This window comes from Arvicola amphibius, chromosome 2 (genome assembly GCF_903992535.2).
Source record: "Arvicola amphibius chromosome 2, mArvAmp1.2, whole genome shotgun sequence".
Taxonomy (NCBI): domain Eukaryota; kingdom Metazoa; phylum Chordata; class Mammalia; order Rodentia; family Cricetidae; genus Arvicola; species Arvicola amphibius.
This window is the reverse complement of record NC_052048.2, coordinates 18,821,981-18,842,758: the sequence shown is the minus strand read 5'-3', so window position 1 is coordinate 18,842,758 and position 20,778 is coordinate 18,821,981. Positions and strand designations below refer to the sequence as shown.

The 20,778-nt window shown below is 37.6% G+C and overlaps 1 protein-coding gene across 1 annotated transcript; it reads left to right on the top strand.

Moving 5' to 3' along the window:
- Positions 1-5,034: 5,034 nt before the first annotated feature.
- On the top strand, positions 5,035-19,765 carry LOC119807098 (killer cell lectin-like receptor 2). Its single transcript, XM_042054509.1, has 7 exons — positions 5,035-5,410; positions 7,065-7,154; positions 8,024-8,209; positions 9,972-10,114; positions 10,485-10,653; positions 11,813-11,939; positions 19,220-19,765. Exons 1-7 carry the CDS (start codon positions 5,299-5,301, stop codon positions 19,377-19,379), a joined length of 987 nt encoding a protein of 328 aa, XP_041910443.1. The 5' UTR covers positions 5,035-5,298; the 3' UTR covers positions 19,380-19,765.
- Positions 19,766-20,778: the final 1,013 nt, after the last annotated feature.

The following is a 20,778-nucleotide window of genomic DNA, read 5'->3' as shown; positions in this document are numbered from 1 at the left end:
AGGCAAGCAGACCTCTGTGAGTTCGAGACCAGCCTGGTCTACAAGAGCTAGTTCCAGGACAGGCTCCAAAGCTACAGAGAAACCCTGTCTTGAAACAAACAAACAAACAAACAAACAAATAAGCAAACAAACAAAAAATAGCGTGGGTGATATGGAGTTGTTGAAGGTGGTTAGACAAAGCACCTGCTTAGTCATAGCTGCTGTGCCTATGAGCAGTAGCACTATGTCCACACAGTCAGGTGTTCCTGATAGTCACTTATGAAAGGAGAAGGGGCTCCCCCGGGCCCTACTACACAATGCTGATCTACTGGGGATAGAGATAAACATGGCTAGCTAGAGGCACTCTGGAAGCACCCAATGAACTTGTCTTACACTGTTGAGATGAATTAATGTCTGTGAACTGTTTTTGGAAAAATCTGGTGTATAATAATGGTAGATTTCAGTGATGACTCTGAGATAATGGTTTAAGAACCATGAAATGGCCCCGTGAAATGTCTCCATGAGTAAAAGCACTGGCCAAACAAGCCTGATAACCTCCCCAAATTTGATCCATGGAACTCAAAGTGGAAGAAAAATACTAATTCCCAAAGTTGTCCTCTTATCCCCCCACCCCCTTGCAAGCCATGGCATGAATGCATTCAACCTCATACACACTCATTAGACATAATAATAATAAATTTTAATTTTTTAAATCTACAAAAGGAGCCATGTAAAGAGACTGAAACTGACCATGTAAGACACAGGCATCTTTGTGAAATAGTAGCAAACATAGGAGATGGAAATGAATAAAGACTAAGGGACTGAGAATTAAAGGCTGGCTACAAGTAAGTAAAGCAAGAGATGTTAGTATTCAGGCATCTGTACTGGCCTTCTCTTAGGGACCTGACAGGATACATCCTCAGCTGCAAACATTAAGAGCAACTCCTGTCCACATTCACTACACTCCATTTTAAAGGGTGGGCCTTGTCCACCTCTAGTCTCTTTCTCTCTTCTCTTCTCTTCTCTTCTCTTCTCTTCTCTTCTCTTCTCTTCTCTTCTCTTCTCTTCTCTTCTCTTCTCTTCTCTTCTCTTCTCTTCTCTTCTCTTCTCTTCTCTCCTCTCCTCTCCTCTCCTCTCCTCTCCTCTCCTCTCCTCCCCTCCCCTCCCCCTCCCCTCCCCTCCCCCTCCCCTCCCCTCCCCCCTCCCCTCCCTCCTCCCCTCCCCTCCCTTCCTCTCCTCTCCTCTTCTCTCCTCTCCTCTCCTCTTCCCCCTCTCTCTTCTCTTCTGTCACTCGTGTCCCCAGAGGATGGCCTCCCTTCCTCCTCTCCACCCTTTTTCCATTCACTTTCCCCCAGTTAAAAAAAAACTTTCTACCTGAGCTCTGTTGCATGGCATTTTTCTCTCTGATGCTGCTTTTTCAAATTACAAGAGAGAAGCAGGAAGTTCACATCTGCTATAATCAAGTGGGGGTCAGACTTTCCATTGCTTCATCAGTTCCTTTTCTTTTCTCTAGCCCATTCCCCATTCTCCTGTGTTCCACTAATTTCTGTCACTTGATCTGATGTACAATTCATATTAGTTTCATCGAAAACAAACCATCAGGTTAGAAAATCTATAATCAAATGAAAATAAAGTTTATTGAGACATTCTGACAAAGGTTAGCTAATGGTAATAGATTATAGGAATCAAATAGTCTTGTTTCCCTCCTTCCTCTATCTATCATCATTATCATTCCATCATCACCATTGTGCTGTTTGGGGTCTAGTCTGGGCCTTTATATGTGTCAAGCAAAGCCCTTCCTTGAATTCTACCCCTAATCCCAAAGATGTTTCTAAAGTCAGCATTCAGTAGAAGAATGTGTGAACTCACCAAGAGCTTTGAAGGAAGTCCTGTTGATGCAAAAACCAGCTTTTCCCTTTAAAGTAATAAAAGATAGTTTCTTCAGGAGTCACTTTAAGTGACCATGGTACATATTCCAAAGTGGAAGTAGTTTCATGAAGTTTCTTTAATTTTGCAGAACTGAGAAAATGATAAATCAAGGCAAATTTAAGATATATTGATGGGCAACAGAAAGTTGGTTAAAGCAATATGGAAAGTTTTCTATATGACATTGGAAGACATGCTTAGCTTTCAGTTTGGTGGAAGTTAGTGATCTGCTAAGTTAATAGGTTTCACAAAGTCTTTATCTGTTAGTTACGGGATGTTAGTTCTGTTGTAGGTGGGCAAAGAATGGCTTTGTAGGAGCTAGAGCTATCATGTAGTAAAGTAGTTAGTCTCTGTTTCTATAGAATCTCAACTTCTCCACTGTAGTTTTAATCAGTAATGAGCAAATCAGTCTTTACTGACACAGTTTTTTTTCAGGAATTTTCATCACAAACTTTATGAGCAAAACTCATAGAGAAAAAAAATCAGCTTATTCCAGCTTTAAACAAAGTAATTGTGAATATTTTCACACACAACTGGTGGGTTACAAATGATTTACAGTGTGTGATAATCTATACTATAGCTCATTAAATGTCTGTCTCCTTTGATCCCATGACTTCACACATAAAATATCTTCCTAAGTATGTTCTAAAGTATAGCCCATATGATTTTTAAATTAACAACCAACAAAATAGTGTAAATAATTTAAATATTCAACAGTAGGAGATACCTAATTACTTAATTTATAGTGTGGAGAAATGATTAATAATTACGTCTTTAAAAATTTATAAATTAATATTTACAAAATGAAAATGATTATTACTTATTAAAAAGTTAAATTAGAAACATAGTATAACTTTGTATGGTGGCAGATAGCTAAATATCCAGCACTGAAGAGATTGAGTCTAAAGGATTCAGAGTTTTAGGCCAGCCTGGGATGCATAATAGTATGATATAACAACTGTCCAAAAAACCCACCAAAAATCTCAAAACAAAACAATAAACAAAGACTGAGTCTCTTGCTCAGTCTTAGAATATTTGCAGAACATGCAGAATATCTTAGATTTGATATCACACATCTATGAAAAAGTCAGCAATGAGACCACTCCATATGGTATAACATAAAAGACCACTGTAAACATTCTCTACGAATAAGAAGCTAATGTTTAGTAAGAGTTTTACAGAGAAAATATTAGTGCCTTACAGAAATTCCTAGGACACACTTAGGTGTAATAAACATAGTTCAAAAATAAAAAGTAATTTTAATGTTTTTTCAAATAGTAATGTTAGAAAAAAACTCCAATCAACCTATTACAAAATTAAGAGTGGAGCAACTGTGCACCTCTTTTTACTAGTGTTTTTGCTATGGTCACTGGTTTTACTTTCTCACAGTTATGTGTATTTCCCCAATCTTCAAATATTGATTATGGACATCATTTGCACTAATCGATATGGTAGCTTGGTTCTTTCTTCTCCGTCAGCATCAGCTTTCATTGTACAATTTCCTCTTTTTGTTTGTGTCAAGAGGAGGGGCTAAAATTCATGAGCTTGAGTATCACTCAGAGACGACCTCATTCTGACTTTTCTCCTGGAGCTCTGAGAGAATCCAGGCCAGGAAAGGTCAGCTTGTCCCTGACTTGGAGGATCAACTCACCCACAGGAATTGCTTCCTGGTAGAGACACAGGTAACAACTGTTATTATTTTTCTATCACATGATCACATACACTAGAGAATTGCAGGTGTCTATAACTTAAGAGCGGGGTTCTCAGGGAAGCCCTGCTAGTTGTGTTAGATTTTGTTAACTTTGGTGGCATGTGAAAATTGGAGCTGGGCACTGATTGTTTTCTTTCTGAGTGTGCTATGTCTCGTACTGTGTGCTAAGTAAGTAAGGTGAAGGGATCTATGGAGTTCATTACTCTATAACTGGGTCAAATATTTTTATATTATCCATCTTGAAGAAGTCATAATAGCAACCAGGTAAGATGGCTCAGTGTGTAAAGATACTTACTACACCAGTCTGACTGACCACCTGAGTTGATCTCTGAAACCCACAAAATGTGGAAGGAGAGGACTCACTCAGTAAAGTTCTCCTCTGCATACATGTGCACAATGACACAGGCACCTACCCAACAACAATAATAATAAATAAAAAGTAAATTATGTATATAATAGAAAGATTCCTTTTACTTAAGAAATTAGGGGAAATTTGAATAATTTCAGGAAACTTCATAAATTAAAACTAGAGAAGCTTCAATCGATGAACAGTTTGCTGTCCACATTATCTATTGGCTACCATCTCAGTTATGAAGGTAATGGTCAGGGTGAGTTATACATATTTACTATTTAGTAATATATTGGTATCTATTACCAGACTGTATCCCTTATGAGCATGAACTAATGACTGCATAATGATAAAATTTATTTAAATATATGCTCATCTGACAATATCATATACTACAATATTATATGTGAAATGATTATGTACATTGAATAATTTGAGATTAAAACTTCAGGTCATATCCTGCTATTACCCTCTCTATTGCTTCCATACCTACCTGTGTAATGACCCTTTCTACTTTTCTAGTTGCTGCAGTCACTCAGGTTTTGTATCATGTATGAATACGTGGAGCCCAGGAGCCTTATATGTGAAAGAACATGGAGCATTTGTCTTTCTGAATTTGTGTTACCCCACTCAGTAGGATTTTCCCAGTGGCATCCATTTAGTAGGCCAGACCCTGGAGATGAATGTGCGGGTGTGCTGGGTGAAGAAGGTGGACATATCAGATGTTTGGGCTTTAACACAAGAGATATTTATGTACTTGGAGCCCATAATGTTAATCACCAGTAAGTAGTATTAACATTCAAATATTATCTCAAAGGTAGTGCTTGGAAAATCTGATAGTCACGTATGACTGAAAAACCTACAAAAGCATGTTTATATTCATGTGTTTATCAAACCATGTAAATAATTTTAAAGGATTTTTATTTATTCAGAAAACCTTGAATTTTGTCATTTTAATTGATAATTTAAAGGCTTTTCAATGATTTGTGGTAGTGCCAATTTTGTGTAACATTTTTATATATGTATTGTGTCAATATTACAATGACTTTTTAGTAAATTATTAATTTTTTATATTTCCTAATAAAAACTCCTGTGGCCATAGATGTATAAATGACAGAAATCCACAAAGGGTTCTTATCTCTAGTGGAAATCAGGACCATTCCATGTGATTTAGGTTGTTTGGATCATTAAATTAATTAATTAGACACCATCCTTTCCTATTGCACTGCAGCATCAGATCCAGGTATTTTCGTGAAGGAGAACATTTTAACTTGTTCTTTGGCAATCTCTCAAGATCAAATTTGTACACAGACACACTTCATATATTCCCAAGATGATCGACAACGAGATCACTTACACAACTGTGAGATTCCATAGGTCTTCAGAGTTGCAGAACCGAGCAAGGCCTGATGGGACACAAAGGTCCAGAGAAGCTGGCCACAGAGGTAAGTGTTTTAAGCATTTAATTTACTTGTTCTTAATTCAACACAAACTTCTAATTTTGAAAATAGTATCCTACTGGCTGACGTTAAAAACAGTAATCCTACTTTTGTTGCTGTGGTTGTTGTTGCTTGTTTGAGATAGATTTCCCTGCTTAATAGTATTAACTGTCCTAGACCTCACTTTGTAGACCAAGCTGGCTTTGAGCTCAAACTGAACTGCCTGCCTCTGTCTCCCAAGTGTTTGAATTAAAGGCACGTACCATCAAGACTGGCTAAAGTCTGTTTCATTTTATATGTTTATTTAGTTAGGTTTTTTTCAATGCAAGGTTTCTCTGTATAGCCTTGTCTCTCCTAAAACATACTCTTAGAGCAGGCTGGCCTCAAACTCAGAGATCCAGCTGCCTCTGCGTCCTGAATCCTGGGATTAAAGGTTTGCACCACCACCACTCAGCAATAATCCTATTTCAAGTTGTTAGCTAGTAACAAAAGAAAGCTGCCAGATGGGCAAATTAAAACAATGGGAGACTGGAAGGAAACAGTTATGAGAATGGAGAAGGGAGAAGTAAATATAATCTGTCAAATTTGAGAAACAATTAAGAGATTGGTTTTTTAGTCTTGGAAAGAACATTTCTAGAACCTTTAAAAGTAACAGAAGAGTCTTAAGAAGCCCCAGATGTTCTAGAGAAATTAAATCTCAAGGAAATGCAAAATATGCATTAGAAACAATACTTTTCCTCTAGCAAAGAGTGTTTTAGTTGTCTCAATATCCACAACTTTTAATAAAATGAAGCAACAAACTTAGCCCATCAGTTGAGGGAGTCTCTTCCTGGAAAGAAGTGGCAGAGGAAGAGAGGGCATGAGAGAGAGAGTGTGGTGAGGGTGAAGCTGACTAAACCGCATTATTTGTTTGTGAAAATGTCAAAGGAGAAATAAGCTTATTAATAAAAAATTCTATTGTTTTTCTCTTCTCTCTGTATATAATGTCACAAATGAACTCTCACGTGCAAACTTTAACTTATTTGACATTGTGATAATCGGAGGCTTGACTTTCAGATTCCCAACACATCAGATAAATGAAAATGTTTTGTTTTATCTAGAGAAAACAGAACTTACAGAAAAAAATAGAGAGAGTTAACTTTTGTCCCTTTCAAGAACGTACCTGAATACAGGTCAGCTTCAAAACCACCATGGTTCCCTACAGTTCTTAAGAACATCCACCCCTCTTCCCTTCCTCCCCATCCTCGGTTGTGCTCCCTTGGTGGACTGAATGCTCCAGTTTATCATCTTCTACGTGGATTGTGTCTGTGTCCCCAGCTTTCTGCAGGATGCACTTTTGATCCTGTAGTACCTGGTTAGGTGCACATGGCTGCCATCCAGCTATTTCTAGTCTGAGTTAAGAAGATTGAAAATGTAAGATCAAATATTTTAAAAAGGTTTAAAATCCAGTGAAGCTTTACACATGTAGGATTTCTGCAATATATACGTTTACGTAGAGTTAGAATTTTGAATGCAAGTGTTCAGTCAGTTTGTCTGATGGACTTCTGTAAAATATTTAGAGACCAATATCCCCTGTTTCCACGCTACACAAAATTATTATCAGTATTGGAACATGCTCTTTCACAATGATGACATTTTTGCTTTGCTTTGTTGATTTAAGAATCGTCAACACCCTGGCTCTTCATTGTGATACCTCTCGGGATCCTTTGTTCCGTTCTGCTGGTGACGGTGGCAGTGTTGGTGACACTCAGTGAGTAACTGGCATGCATCTTCTTTGCCTTTCTGCCTAAGCAATAACATCAAACACTAATTATGCAGTCAACACACTCTGTCCATTGTGCTGACTATAATAAGGGAATGTGCCACATAACTCTGGACTTTTTTATTCCTGGATGATTTTAATCCTGGCACACTACAGTGTCCCTTCCTCTACACCTGTTTCATTAATTTGGGGGCTGTTGAGAGCTTTTGTTCTTTCTCATTAGTGGTAATGTTCATTCTGAGAACTGGTCTGCCTTCTGAGCTCAGGTGATTGTGAATCTTAAACAATCTGTGAGAAACAGCTGTACAAAAGAAATGATGGATTTCTTTTTTCCTCAGTCTATATTGAAGACATGATTTGTGAAAAAACTAGATGTATAGAGAGATGTTAAAACTTCAGCCCTGTTGGATTCCTTCACATCCCTAAAGGAAATAACTCCCAGGCTGTGCTAAAATATAACTACACACAAGGATATTATATTTTCTATCTGACGCTTTGAGAACTGTGCCATACCTATATGTTTCTAAATTCACATATTAGTGTATGTTAAAGTATGACTGAGTTCATTAGTTAGATATTTATTTGTAAGTTTTGTACAGAGAAAAATTGAAGGGATGGGAAAGTAATATTCTTCCTCCATAATTTAATTCTGATTTACATTTACTTTATTCTGAAGTTTCTGATAGAAATTGTTGTTTCCGTCTCTTTAGTGAGACAATTGAGATGCTACTCTTTCAAATGCCAAAATAGCATTTGAAGTAATGGCATATATTATCAACATGAGGCCTTTTCTTATATCATAAATTTCAATATTTAGCACTAATAACCATTTTCAGTTATATCCTTTTTAATTTTAGTTTTTCAGTGTAGTCAAGAAAAATATGATCAAAATAACCTCGATCAAAGCACTGTACAAAATACCAGCGCCTCTAATAAAACATTGACAAATAAGGCACCAGAGAATGAAGGCTGCAAAAATCAGGAGGAACAGAAGAGATGCTGTGGGAAAACTAAAGCTGTTTTAGATTACGGAAAGTACACAGGTAAGGAGGGCATCTTGAATAAGGAATTGCATTGTTCTGTACTGATTCTTCTCCCAAAGATTTGAAGTCCAATTATTAGGTTAGAGTCCTGGTGTTCTGTGGGTTAATGGTTGGGTTTCCTTATATACTGTAGGAGCTCAGAACCCCAGAAATCCCTGTTTGAATTAGGAACATCTTACAGTTTCTAGAACTCAGTGACTGTTTCGTCTCCTACTGTTCGCAGGAAGGGAAGCTCAAATCAGCACAACTGAGAATTCAGGTAGTTTTCATCTGTGAGCAAATCTGGGTCCCCCTTTTGTTGTTAACAGAATGTGGGAGTTTCCAGTAAGAGAGTGTTTTCCAAATTCCTAGGCTAAAATGGACTTAGAACATTTATGTGGACACAGTCATAAAAATAATTGTTTGTATGTTTGTTTTCCTTCTGTTTGGTATCAGAAAGTTCATTTCTTTGTGACCAGAGTGTCCTCCCTACACTGCACATGAGAGCTTCACCGTGGTGCTCACACAGGTGTTTGTCTATCAGTGACACAAAGATGGAAATATATAATGTTACAAGGAATATTTCCTTGCATTGTGACTGGTTAGCTATAATTGACACAGTTGACCATTAATTATGAAGTATTTTTTCAGACTCTAGAGTTCACAAAGAACTCTATCATATGATCTCACTTGTTTGATAGCAGGAGCTGACAATCTTTACTATTGAAAGACTAATACTATCTTTAAAACTGGTAAATTTAAAATATAAATAAATGAGTAAAAAAAGCTCCAAAAATAATTCTTGAGGCATTCCAGACTCATCAAAAATGTTTTGCATTATTGTATTAAAATAAAATAACTATCTCCTCTATGTGGTAGCATGATTCTGCAATGCTTGGAGTTAGAACACAGAGGAAGGACAACTGCAAATTTGAGGACAGTCTTGGTGTCCAGTAAATTCCAAGCTAGCCTGAAAACTGCACAGTGATATTAACTCTGCACAGAAAAATAAGACTTGGACATAAAGGTTTATTAATAGAGAGAGGGTATCCTCACCACCAGAGCAAACAAATAAATGGCATTGAAATGTAGCTAAGAAACCACACGTTTTAATGTATTCAAATTAAACACTTTGGGGCTGTGAGTGTACCACTGAAGGCAGGAGAATATAAAATCTCCATCAAAAGCTTCCTTATATTTCTCTTATTTTTATTAAGGTAAAGGCATCTAACGTAGACCACAGCACAGCTGTAAGTGCATAACAGATGTGGGCCACTGACACTAAGTGATCAGCAGTCAGGAGTTACCTGGTAGATTTATACGTGTTGTGAGGTGATAGTTGTTAGAAATGGTTTCATTGTATAACCAAAGCTCACATGGAATATATTGTATAGCCAAGGCTGGCCTGGAATTCACTGTTTAAGCAAGGCTGATCCCAAACTGGAGGGGAACTTCCTGACTCGGCCTATGTAGAAATGGGTTTATGGGCATAAGCCATGCCCAGCTGCATTTACTTCCCTTTCAAGGATAGATAGTATTCCTTTGTGTGTACATGATACATTTTTCTATTGATTCATTCATAATGGACATTTAAATTATATTCACATTTCTATTGTAAACAGTGCTGCATAGAGCATGGGTGTAGACGGGTCACTCAGCATTCTAGAATATCAATTTCTGAGAGCTGTGAGATTTTTCTCAGTTATAAATGTGTAATAAATACATTGTTCTAATAATAGAACACCTGAAATTAAGAATTTTCACAGTTCTTTCTCTGTTGTAGGCAAATGTGCTGAAGCACACTTGTTCTGCTGTGGTATAAAATGTTATTATTTCATCATGGACAATAAACACTGGAGTGGCTGTAAACAGACCTGCCAGGACTGCAGCTTCTCCCTTTTGAAGATAGATGATGATGATGAACTGGTACTGTAGACTCTTAACATGCACATTTGTTCTCTTAGACTCTGTTTCTAAATCTTGTAAAGTGAGATATTGACCCCAGGCCAGTTTATTGAAAGAGAGACCTTCAAGGATTAGATATACTTGCCTATTATAAGAGCAAATACTACATTAAGGGTCTCTCAGGATACCCATCTGCTTCTAGATTAGTTTTCAGGACACAGGGCCTGTGATGAGGAGACTCTACTAAAGAGACATCTGTCTTTGCAAACTCCCCCATTTCTCATGAGTCTGCAAGAGAGTTTCTCAGAGAAGCATGTTTTTCCTGATGATGTTATTATTTTATTATTTTATTACAGCACATTCTGTGACTGACAGTTATGTGTCTCCATAGAGTGCCAGCTACACCCGGAAAGGCAACTGTCTTGGGTTTGCTCTTTGGAACCCAGAAGTGAGACTACTTGAGATGAGTAATTGGATGGCAGTGGAGAATGTAACTGACCTCTGGGCCAAAGTGCAAAATGGAGATTATATGAGAATCATGGAATTATATAATTTTTCTGGTTAGAACCATGCTGATTTTCAATGAATCTGCCCATAATACTTACTTCATAATATTCTTATGTTTCACAAAATGTTATCTGTCTTTAAAAATGAGTATTAAGGGAAAACAAGTGGCCAAGATACTGACATTAGATGTTTACATTTTCACTTTAGAAATTTTTTCAAAGTCAGGCAGTGGTGGCTCATTCCTTAGATCCCAGAACTCAGGAGTCAGAGGCCAACAGATCTCTGTGAGTTCAAAGCTAACCTAATTTACAAGAGCTAGTTCCAGGACAGGATTCAAAGCTACAGTGAAAACCTGTCTCAAAAATAAAAAAAAAAAAATCAAAAATCAAACAAAGAAAGAAATCTCTTCAAATACATAGAAGGTATTTTTCTAGAGAAATGATTGAATGGTCAGCTTGAAATCTTTTACATTTAAGGAATGATGAAAAATACTCCACCAATTTAATAAATTCTGAATAATTACAACATAAAATAATTTTTATGTGAAGTAATGATATAATTTTCCACTTGATACAGTAAACATAGATAAATTTAAAATAATACCCTAAAATATTTTCAATAGTTTTATTAGCCATCATGGCCACCTATGTCACATGTAAGACACAATAATTTCTCACACATACCTCCCACTTCCTCAAGTTCTGTCACTTTTAGATATGAATAATAGCATGGCCTCCTCACTAGAACATGGAGGATAATGCATAGCTTTTCACAGGATTTTTCATCTTAATAAATTTGGTTTGAAGACAAAGAGTCACGTAAGATGAATGCTTCTCACATAGTCTTCTGAAATATGAATTCAAATAATTTCAAACATGTCAGACTTAATTAAGGATCTGGATATGCAATATACATTTAGGGGTCTGAAGCAGGGAGATTGTGAGTTCAAGGCCAGTCTTGGCTACACACTGAGCCTTTCTCTGAGATTCACAGATATAAATCTTTTCATGAAAGTAGTATTTCTAGACACTTGACGCTTCATTTTACATAACTTAAGTAACTCACTGGTTCTGACATGACATGAGAAATCACTTTAAAAATGATCTTCGAGGAACTGAAGGGCTGGAGGACAGTACAGAAAAGAACTGACATTAGAATATCAGGAACCTGGAATAGCTGTTCTTTTCTCAAGCAGAAACATTTTATCGTAAGATAAATTTTTATTTTCCTTACAGATGTTTCTAAAGTACCAGCTTACTACAAACACTTTCTGGATTGGATTATCTTATGAAATAAGTAAAAGCAAATGGGGATGGATTGACAATGGCACATCTAAACTGTGAGTTTCCTGAACCCTTAAATTCTAACACTGGTGCCAGAGTTGGTAGGATTGTGTGCAAAGTTTTTTCTCTCATTATACATGGCTTTTCTCATTATCTATGAAGCTCAGGGGTAGGGAAAAGCAGCAGAAGGCAGTATCTGAGCAAGTGATAGACAGGAAATGGAAATGTGTAGGAGCTGATGGCCAGTGATGTAATACTGAACACAGCTCAGGATTGTGTGTTGTAAGATGCACAGGGCACAAAAACTAACCCAAAGCTTAAGATAATATGAAGTGATTTGTTCTTAATGGAAGCTACAATGAGTGTATCTTTAGCATTCATGACTTGTTTGTGTAGTATTCTTATATAATTGTTAATTTATAAATATATACATATATACATATATATTTATATATATACATATCAACTTTACATTTCAAGGTGCTTTAGTCTATAAGCTCTGAGCTTGGTCATTTCTGACCTGGCAGAAAACTGTTTATTGATTTTTCTTTATAAATAATATTTCTTAAAAATCTCATATATATACAAAATGAAATATCATTATATCTATCCCCTATTTGCCCTCTCAAGCTTCCTCTTACTGTACCCAAAGTTTTCCCCTGGTACATGTTTAATGGCCACCCACTGGAGCAAGGATACCTGGAAAAACCTTAATAAGAAATGTATCTACCATTTCCAGCATCTGTCTCCTAACAAGAGTGACTCATTAAAAGATAGAGTGTCCCTCCACATCTATGCTGGAATTTTGGTCAGTTTGATCTTGTTCAAGTCTCACATAGGTAACCACAGCTGCTGTGAGTTTGTGAGTGGGAAAGCTTGTCATGGCCATATGGTGGGATTGCATCAGTTGGCTCTCATATTTTTTCCACTTCCACTGCCCTGTTGTTCCCAGAGACTTGGGGTGGTTTTGACAGGGAGGAAATAGATGTCCCCATAATGCTAAACACACTTTTCTTCTCTTCTGAACTTTGACTTCTTCCCTGTCTCTGTACAGATTACTGCCTACTGCAAAAGAAGCTTCTCTGGCCAGGGCAGAAAGCAGTTAGCTACATGCCCACTTAACAAAATAATTGTAGCAGGTTCCAATCTAGGGCCCTTGACCTCCACAATCATGGGTTTTTGATTAGGATTACAATACCAAACATTATCCCTCATGTAGTAAAAATCTCAACTCCAATAGGAAAGCAATCAGTTATCCCATAACAATGGTACCACTGGGCACATCTTGCCTAGCAGGCCAGTATTGTAGCATGCTGGGTATAGTGCTGGGTAAGATCATTCATATCTTTCCTCCTCCAGCAGCACCTTGTCACCCTTTGAAAACTAGGCCAGGTAAAGGTGTTTTCTGATTGATCTGAAATTGATTTCTCTATGTTCTGAAAACAAAGTGTGTGCTGTCTTCAGCTAACAGATCTTACCATGTAGTTAGGGGGGTTAACCAAGAATAATGGCAAAATGCTGTGTTCTTTGGTGACCTCTGTGGTCTCTCTGACCAGTATTCCCCTAGGTGTGTCCCCTGATTTATGATTTTCAGTGAATAATTATGTTGTTTGTGGTTCATTTTTCGGACATATTTTCATTTTCAATTGACTATATTTTTTTTTCTTTTTTTTTCTCATGGTTTATTTTTTTTATATTTAAAAATTTCCATCTCCTTCCCTCCTCCTCCCCCCTCCCTCCCCTCCTTCTCCCCCTTCCCTCCCCTCCCCTTCCCAACCCCTAACACATCCCACATGCGTCTCACCTCTCTACCCATCTACAATCAAGTTCTTTCCCTTGTTCTCCAATAACAAAAACAAAATTGACAATCCAATCAAACAAAAACCCAATCAGACAAATATGTTTAAATACACATATAAAGACACACAAAAGCAAACAAAAAACCCAAACTATCTAGGTAAAAAAGAGCCTGCTTTGTGTTGTCCAAACACAAGTTTATTAACTAATGGTGGCCTATAAAGTATCTTAGAGATGCTTAGCTGTGGTTAATACACCTTTCATCCTCGCCTCTTTTTCATCCCCCAGTGCTATTGCCATTTGATCTTTTAATCCTCAGAATTCATACCTCTATTTGCATTTCACATATATCGATTCCTAATGCTAATTGATGGTTTTAGAAATACTAATGCTGAAATTTCTCTCATAGGAATTCTCTGTTTGTCCTCCAATAACATTGGAAAACATCTATATATGTATGTATGTATGTATGTATGTATGTATGTATGTATGTATGTGTATATATCTATATGTATGTATGTGTATTTATGTATGTGTATGTATTTTAAAAACACAGTGTTTATTATCCAATTCTTACAATGTGACCATCCAAAGAGCAAAAAAAAGAAAATACTGTTTTATTTTTGAGGGTGGCCTTCTTTTCTATTTTTTAATTTTTTTTTGCCAGGTGGTGGTGGTGCTTGCCTTTAATCCCAGCACATGGTGGCAGACAAAATCATTTCTCTGTGAGTTCAAGATCAAATTTGTCCATAAATTAGTACTCAGGGCTGTTGCACAGAGAATCCTGTCTTTAAAAAAGCAAAAATAAATAAATAAAATAATTTTAATTAACTACTTTCTTCCAGTCGAGTTACAGTCTTCCCTCCCTCCCTCATCTCCTCTCAGTCCCTCTTCCACCTCTCTTTCTTTTCCATGTTCTAATCTACTCCCCCTCCTTTCTCTTCTAAAAAGGGCAGTCCTCCTTTCATGTAGGCATCTTGTTTCCAATTGAAGCTGGATGAGGCAACCCAGTATGAGGAAAGGGTCCTTCTTTTTGTACACTGTGAAGATGTATGGCTATTACTGGTTCAATAAATAAAACTGAGTGGCCAACAGCTAGGCAGGATTCTCCGGCACAGTGGACACTGGTAAGATGAAGGGAGGAGATGCAAGGAATTGCCAGCAGACAATTCAAAGGGCTGGATGTTTTTGCAGGTAAAGCTGTGTCAGAAAGTCTTTCTAAAATGAGATACACTTGCCTCCTGGAAACAAAGCACACCTGAGAAAATGCTGCTACTAAGAAGCCATACATAACTCTGTTCTTTTGTTTCTAGAATTACTTCCCAAGATCTGTCAGGTTTTACGTGGATTTGGCTGTCCAAATTGACACCATTTGTTGACAGAGATTTCTGTCCCACCTGGTCCTGCAGCCATTCAGTCCCAAAGAAATACACAGAGGTCTACTAAATTAATTACACACTGGTTGGCATATTAGCTCAGGGTCCTTATTAACTTGTTCTTACATCTTAATTTGACCCTTTATTCTTTCTATATTAGCCACATGGCTTGGTACATTTACCAGTGAGTTGTTCTCATCTTGCTTCCACTGTATCTGGATAAAGACAGCAGACTGCCTCTTTTCCTCTTCCCTGAGTTCTCCTGTTCTCATTGCACCACCTCTACTTTCTGGCTGGCCACCCCAAGCATACTTCCTGCCTTTCTACTGGCCATTCAGTGTTTTATTAAAATATAAGTGACAGGGTACAGACCATTGTCCCACAGCAGTCAGGTCCCAAAATCAGGTAACACAGTCAGTAAAAGCCCTGCTTTCATTGTTAGAAGACACATAAGAAGACCAAGCCACACAACCATTGCACATATGCAGAGGACCTAGGTCACTCCCAAGCAGGATCCTGCTTTTTGGTTCAGTCCATGTGAGTCCCTATGAGCAGAGTGCAGTTGATTCTGTGGTTTTCTTATACTACCCTTGGTGCCTCTGATGCTCACAATCATTCTTCCCCTCTTCCAAGAGATACCCCAAGGTTTGCCTAAGGTTTGGCTGTGTGGCTCTTCACATTTCCATCTACAGTTTCACCCAGTGAAAACTGCGCTAGGCAACCATCTATGAGTATACCAGAATATCAATAGGAATCATTTCATGTAGAAGGAACGGTGGGCTGTGTCCTGCCACCTGGTTAGCTTTACCCAAAATAATTACACAGAAACTGTATTCATTTAAAGACTGCCTGGCCCATTAGTTCTAGCCTCTTGTTGACGAATTCTTACATGTTGCTTTAACCCATATTTAGTAATCTGTGTAGCACCATGAGGTGGTCGCTTACCAAGCGAGATCTTAACCTGCAGCTGTCTTGGAGAGGAGAAGCATGGCGACTGACTATGGCAACTGCCTGAAGCATCTGCCTTCTCTCTCCCAGAATTCTGTTCTGTCTACTCCGCCTACCTAATTTTCTGTCCTATTAAAAAGCCAAGGCAGTTTTCTTATTAACCAATGAAAGTAACACATAGAGAGATGACTCTCCTCCATCAATTTCACTGACATTTTTGAGAGTCATTTTAGGCTCTCACCTAAGTTTCTGTACTGTCCAGCCTGTGGCAGTTTTAGGGGTGAGATCCCTTTCTTGACATGGGAAATACACACAACCAATAATTGACTGTCCATTCCCATTTTTTTTCTGCATCATTTTTACCCAGTATCTCTTATCGGCAGTGCAAATTGTTGATCAGAGGTTTCGTAATATGGATGAGGTCTCAATCTCTCCACTAAATGTCTTGCCTAGTTATGGGAAATAGCCTGTTCAGACTCTGTATACCCTATTGCTAGGAATTCTGACTGATGTCACCCTCACTGAATCCTGGGAGATTCCATTGCACTAGGTTTCTAACTCAGACCACAAATGACCCTTATTCCAGTTGTCTTTCCCAGTACTCTCATTTGCCATCTTCCCCTAAACTGATTGCTCCTGTTCCCATCCACCAATGATGACTATTCTATTTCCAATTCACAGTGAGATTTGTTGTGCAAGCCCCCTGAATTTGAGCCCTCCTTGTTACTTAACTTCATGAATGTGTATATTGAAGCATAGATATCCTTTCGTTTATTGCTAAAGTCCACCTATAAGTCAGTACATACCATGTTTCTTTCTGGATCTGGGTTATCTCACTCTGAATTATCTTTGCAAGTTCCATCCACTTTGGGGAAAGTTTACTGATGTCCTTGTTTTTAACATCTCCATACTACTCCATTGTGTAAATTTACCACATTTTCTCTATCCATTCTTTTTGTGATGGATGTCCATGATATTTTCAATTTCCAGCTATTATAAATAAAGCCAATATGAATGTAAGTGAAAATGCCCTTTTTGGTAGTATGGAGCATCCTTTGTGATAGGAAGGATTATCCTTTGTGTATAAGCCCAAGAGAAGCATAACTAGCTCTTGATGTAGATCGATTATCCATTTTCTGAGAAACAACCATGTTGATATCCTAAGTGATTGTACAAGTTAGCACTCCCAGAAACAAAGGAGGAGCTAATTATGTTTTGATTGCTTTTGGTATCATTTTAATTTATATTGATTTTGTTGTTTTAGATAGAGATTCATTTTTCCCATGTTGGCCTTGGACTCCTGATATTCTTGTCTCTATCTCTCAGGTGATGGGACTGTGGACAGGTGTGACTCTGCTTGTTTGGTCATTTTTCTCTGGACATATGTCAACCATTCTGATTTCACACGTGTTAGTTGGTAATCCTAGTGTCTGAAGTTCTATGGGTTTAATGTACTATTTCTGCTGGCTTTTGCTCAGGATGTTGTTTTCTTTGTTGTATTTACTGAGTTTCTTTGCCAACAGACACAAAAGTATCTGAAGCATGATATTCACATTGGTAACTATCTCAGGAATATTTCATTCGCTGTCTGAGAACATGACAGGTCTGGCTCACTTCTATTTAAACATGATCCTGCAAAAGTGGACAGCTAATTTACAAATATACAGAAAATTAAGTTCCTCTCTCCTTCTAGTATACTCTCAAGCAGGCTGTCACAAAGATGGCCAGCATATAGACACTCTTAAAAGATGTTATAACATATTCAAAGAACACAGAATATTTTTGCTTTTACTAGTTTTGGTTTTTATATTTTAAGTATCATTTCATACAGGCTAGCCCCAATTCTTTTACATCTACTTCCCAAGCACGAGATTTGATGCTGTTTTGCACCATAGTTGGCCACAGAGTTAGTGAATATATTTATAGGCTAAAGCACCATACAGAGTCAAAGATGGACAAGTGGAAACATTTGGTGTGAGGTATTACTGCCTGGGAGGATACCTGCATTCAGGTTAAAACATCTTTGTAGACCATGACTATGCTACAGAACTCTCCACTGAAGGTGATATGAGTACTAGGCCCACACTTGAGAATTCAGTTTAAAAGCCTGGTGGTGAGATTTCTTTCACCAGCACAAGCATTTTCTCCAGTGTGAAAATGCAGTAGTTTAGACAACTGCTTTTAATGGACCTAGTAAGCAGCTGTGAATTTAACTTGTGTTTCTTGGGTAGAGGTTGAGGTGGGCATTACCATGGAAGTAAAGTTTAGAACTCAAGACGATCCATGTGTATCTTATGAATAGTTACTGTCTTCTGGGTCTTTTCCTCTTTGCCGACATTCAATACACATGCTTAATTGATTGTACCCATAATCATACCTCATGATTAACTAATGTTTGTGCTCATTTCTACTTTATCTTTCCTGTTCTGTCTATGCCCCAATACCAATTAGTATAATTTATGTCTTTTGGTATTCCTGTGGTAAATCTAAATACTCTATTTTTACCTAACATGAATCCAGGGCTCAAAAAATGATGAACTTTTGTTGAAGGTTTATCCCTTTGACATCTCAGCCTATACAGTATGGATTTTATTCACTGTTTTACCTGCTTTTGCACAGATTATCATCATCCTAGCCTTGTGAAATCTCACAGTGTTGTCAAAATCATGGGACCTTGTCCTGTGTTCCATGTTTACTTTATTTTTTATTTTCAAAATGTCTTTACTGCAAAAAGGATAATAGGAAAACAGCTTTACTGTGAAATTATCTTTTGGTGATAGCTAAAATTATATATACTAAAAATGAAAAATTAACAGTGGAATATATAAGGAGTTGATTTGTAATCAAGAGACCATTCTTGTTTTTATTATATTTATTTTTATATGAATGTATACAACTGTGTGCCAATGTCACAACACATCCGTAGTTAAAAGGCAGTTGAAGGATTCACTTTTCTTTTTCTGCTATTTTGTATCTGAGGTCTGAAATCAGGTTGTCAGCTTTGGTAGCAATGGTTTCCATGCGCTGAGCTATGTCACTTGACCAATACATTTTTAAATGAGTTTAGAGAAAACAAAAGAACTTTTAGCAAAATACTTACAATTAAGTCCATATCCTGCATATTTTAGTCAATAAACAGTGTTTTTAATATCATTGAATACACCAATAAAAGATTCATAATTTAATAACTGTCCATTATATGTTTTGCATTATAGTGATTTAATGAAATTAAAATTATTAAAAGAAAATGGAACCTGTGCATGTCTCAGTTTTAGAGGAATACGTGAAGGCGACTGTGGTACAAAACGCCCCTGCATCTGTGAAAAGAGAATGGATAGATTTCCTGATTCAGTGTACAGTATGAAAGGAAAGTAAAAAATGGAACATTTTATCATCTTTGCTGGTATCCTGTGATGATTTATGACTGAATTTTTTGACTACAGGACTCAGTCAGCTGAGCAAATATGGCAATGAGCTGGAAAAGAAAGGAATGTTCTGCTTAAATCTAACTACACAGCACAATTCATCTTCCTTCCTACTAAAACACAGAACTTTCATCTGGAGAACAAATGCACTTTGTTCCAAGCCCTAAGGAATCACTCCTTTGTTTCCTGAATGTCACACAGAAACAAATGCAGAACCTTGATAAATAGCACAACTAACTCATCATCACTAGAATAAACCATTTTAATATTCCACTGCTTGGATATCACAATTAAGAACTAGGGTACACTTTTGGGGTTCTATTTCTCAGTTGGTTGCTTAGTGTTTGTAATTTTGCTCTCTCTCTCTCTCTCTCTCTCTCTCTCTCTCTCTCTCTCTCTCTCTCTCTCTCTCTCTCTCTCCCCTCTCCTCTCTTCTCTTCTCTTCCCTTTCTCTCTTTCCCCCTCTGTCTGATCAATTTGTTGATGAATTGAAATCTCCTCAATACAGTAATATTCTTTGAGGCCAGGTGGATGTCATGGCACAAACTTATAATCTTATGAGTACGTGAGTTTGAATGCAGTCTGGGCAACATCATATGCTTCAGGCCATCATGGGCTCCAGAAAAAATCTGTCTCATGAAGCATAATAATGATGGTGGTAATAATAACACTAAACCAAACTGTCCATAAATATTTTCTAAGATATTTCAATTATAACATCATACTAAAATGATAAAACTCAAGAAATTTAGTATTTACCTTGTCATATGATCTATTCCATATTCCATATTAATAATTGTCAGTTTTCAGGGTTATATCAGTATTAATATTTCTTCACATTCACTATCATTTGTGTTTTCACTTGTAATGTCATTTATGTCTAAAATGGTTATAGACTTATGATGCCTTCATTTTTTGACCCTGACATTAAAATTTCAAATTTGACCTTGGAGTGTAATTAAACCTCACCACTGACAAAATCCCACAGCGAAGCCTGTTTGGGTGCCTGGACCGGGAATTGTGTGCACCCAGGCCCGTGGGAGGGCCCCTGTTTCAATAGCCTGCATGCAGCAAGGTAGACCCTTTGTCAGCGAGCTGCTTGGCCAGCAAGGAGACCTGACTGTCTACCAGAAGATCAATCATTCATTGGGGTGAGTGAGTGCCTGAAGAGCGGCAGCCACCCGGAGAGGGACCACCAACATTCCCCAACCCCCCACACACACTTCCTGCTCTTCCTGCAGGGGTTATTCTCCCCGGATACTACCGCTCTCTTCCTGTCTCTTCCCAGCTTGCACCCAGAACCCCTTCCCGCTCCCCCCCCTCCCCGCCGCTTCATCCTCCCATCTTTG

Excerpts from the sequence above, each read along its gene's own strand:
- LOC119807098 (XM_042054509.1), top strand. The coding sequence starts at position 5,299 with ATGATCGACAACGAGATCACTTACACAACTGTGAGATTCCATAGGTCT. Across the intron at positions 5,411-7,064 it reads CAGAGAAGCTGGCCACAGAG|AATCGTCAACACCCTGGCTC; the intron begins GTAAGTGTTTTA and ends TGTTGATTTAAG. Across the intron at positions 10,654-11,812 it reads GGAATTATATAATTTTTCTG|ATAAATTTTTATTTTCCTTA; the intron begins GTTAGAACCATG and ends TTTTATCGTAAG.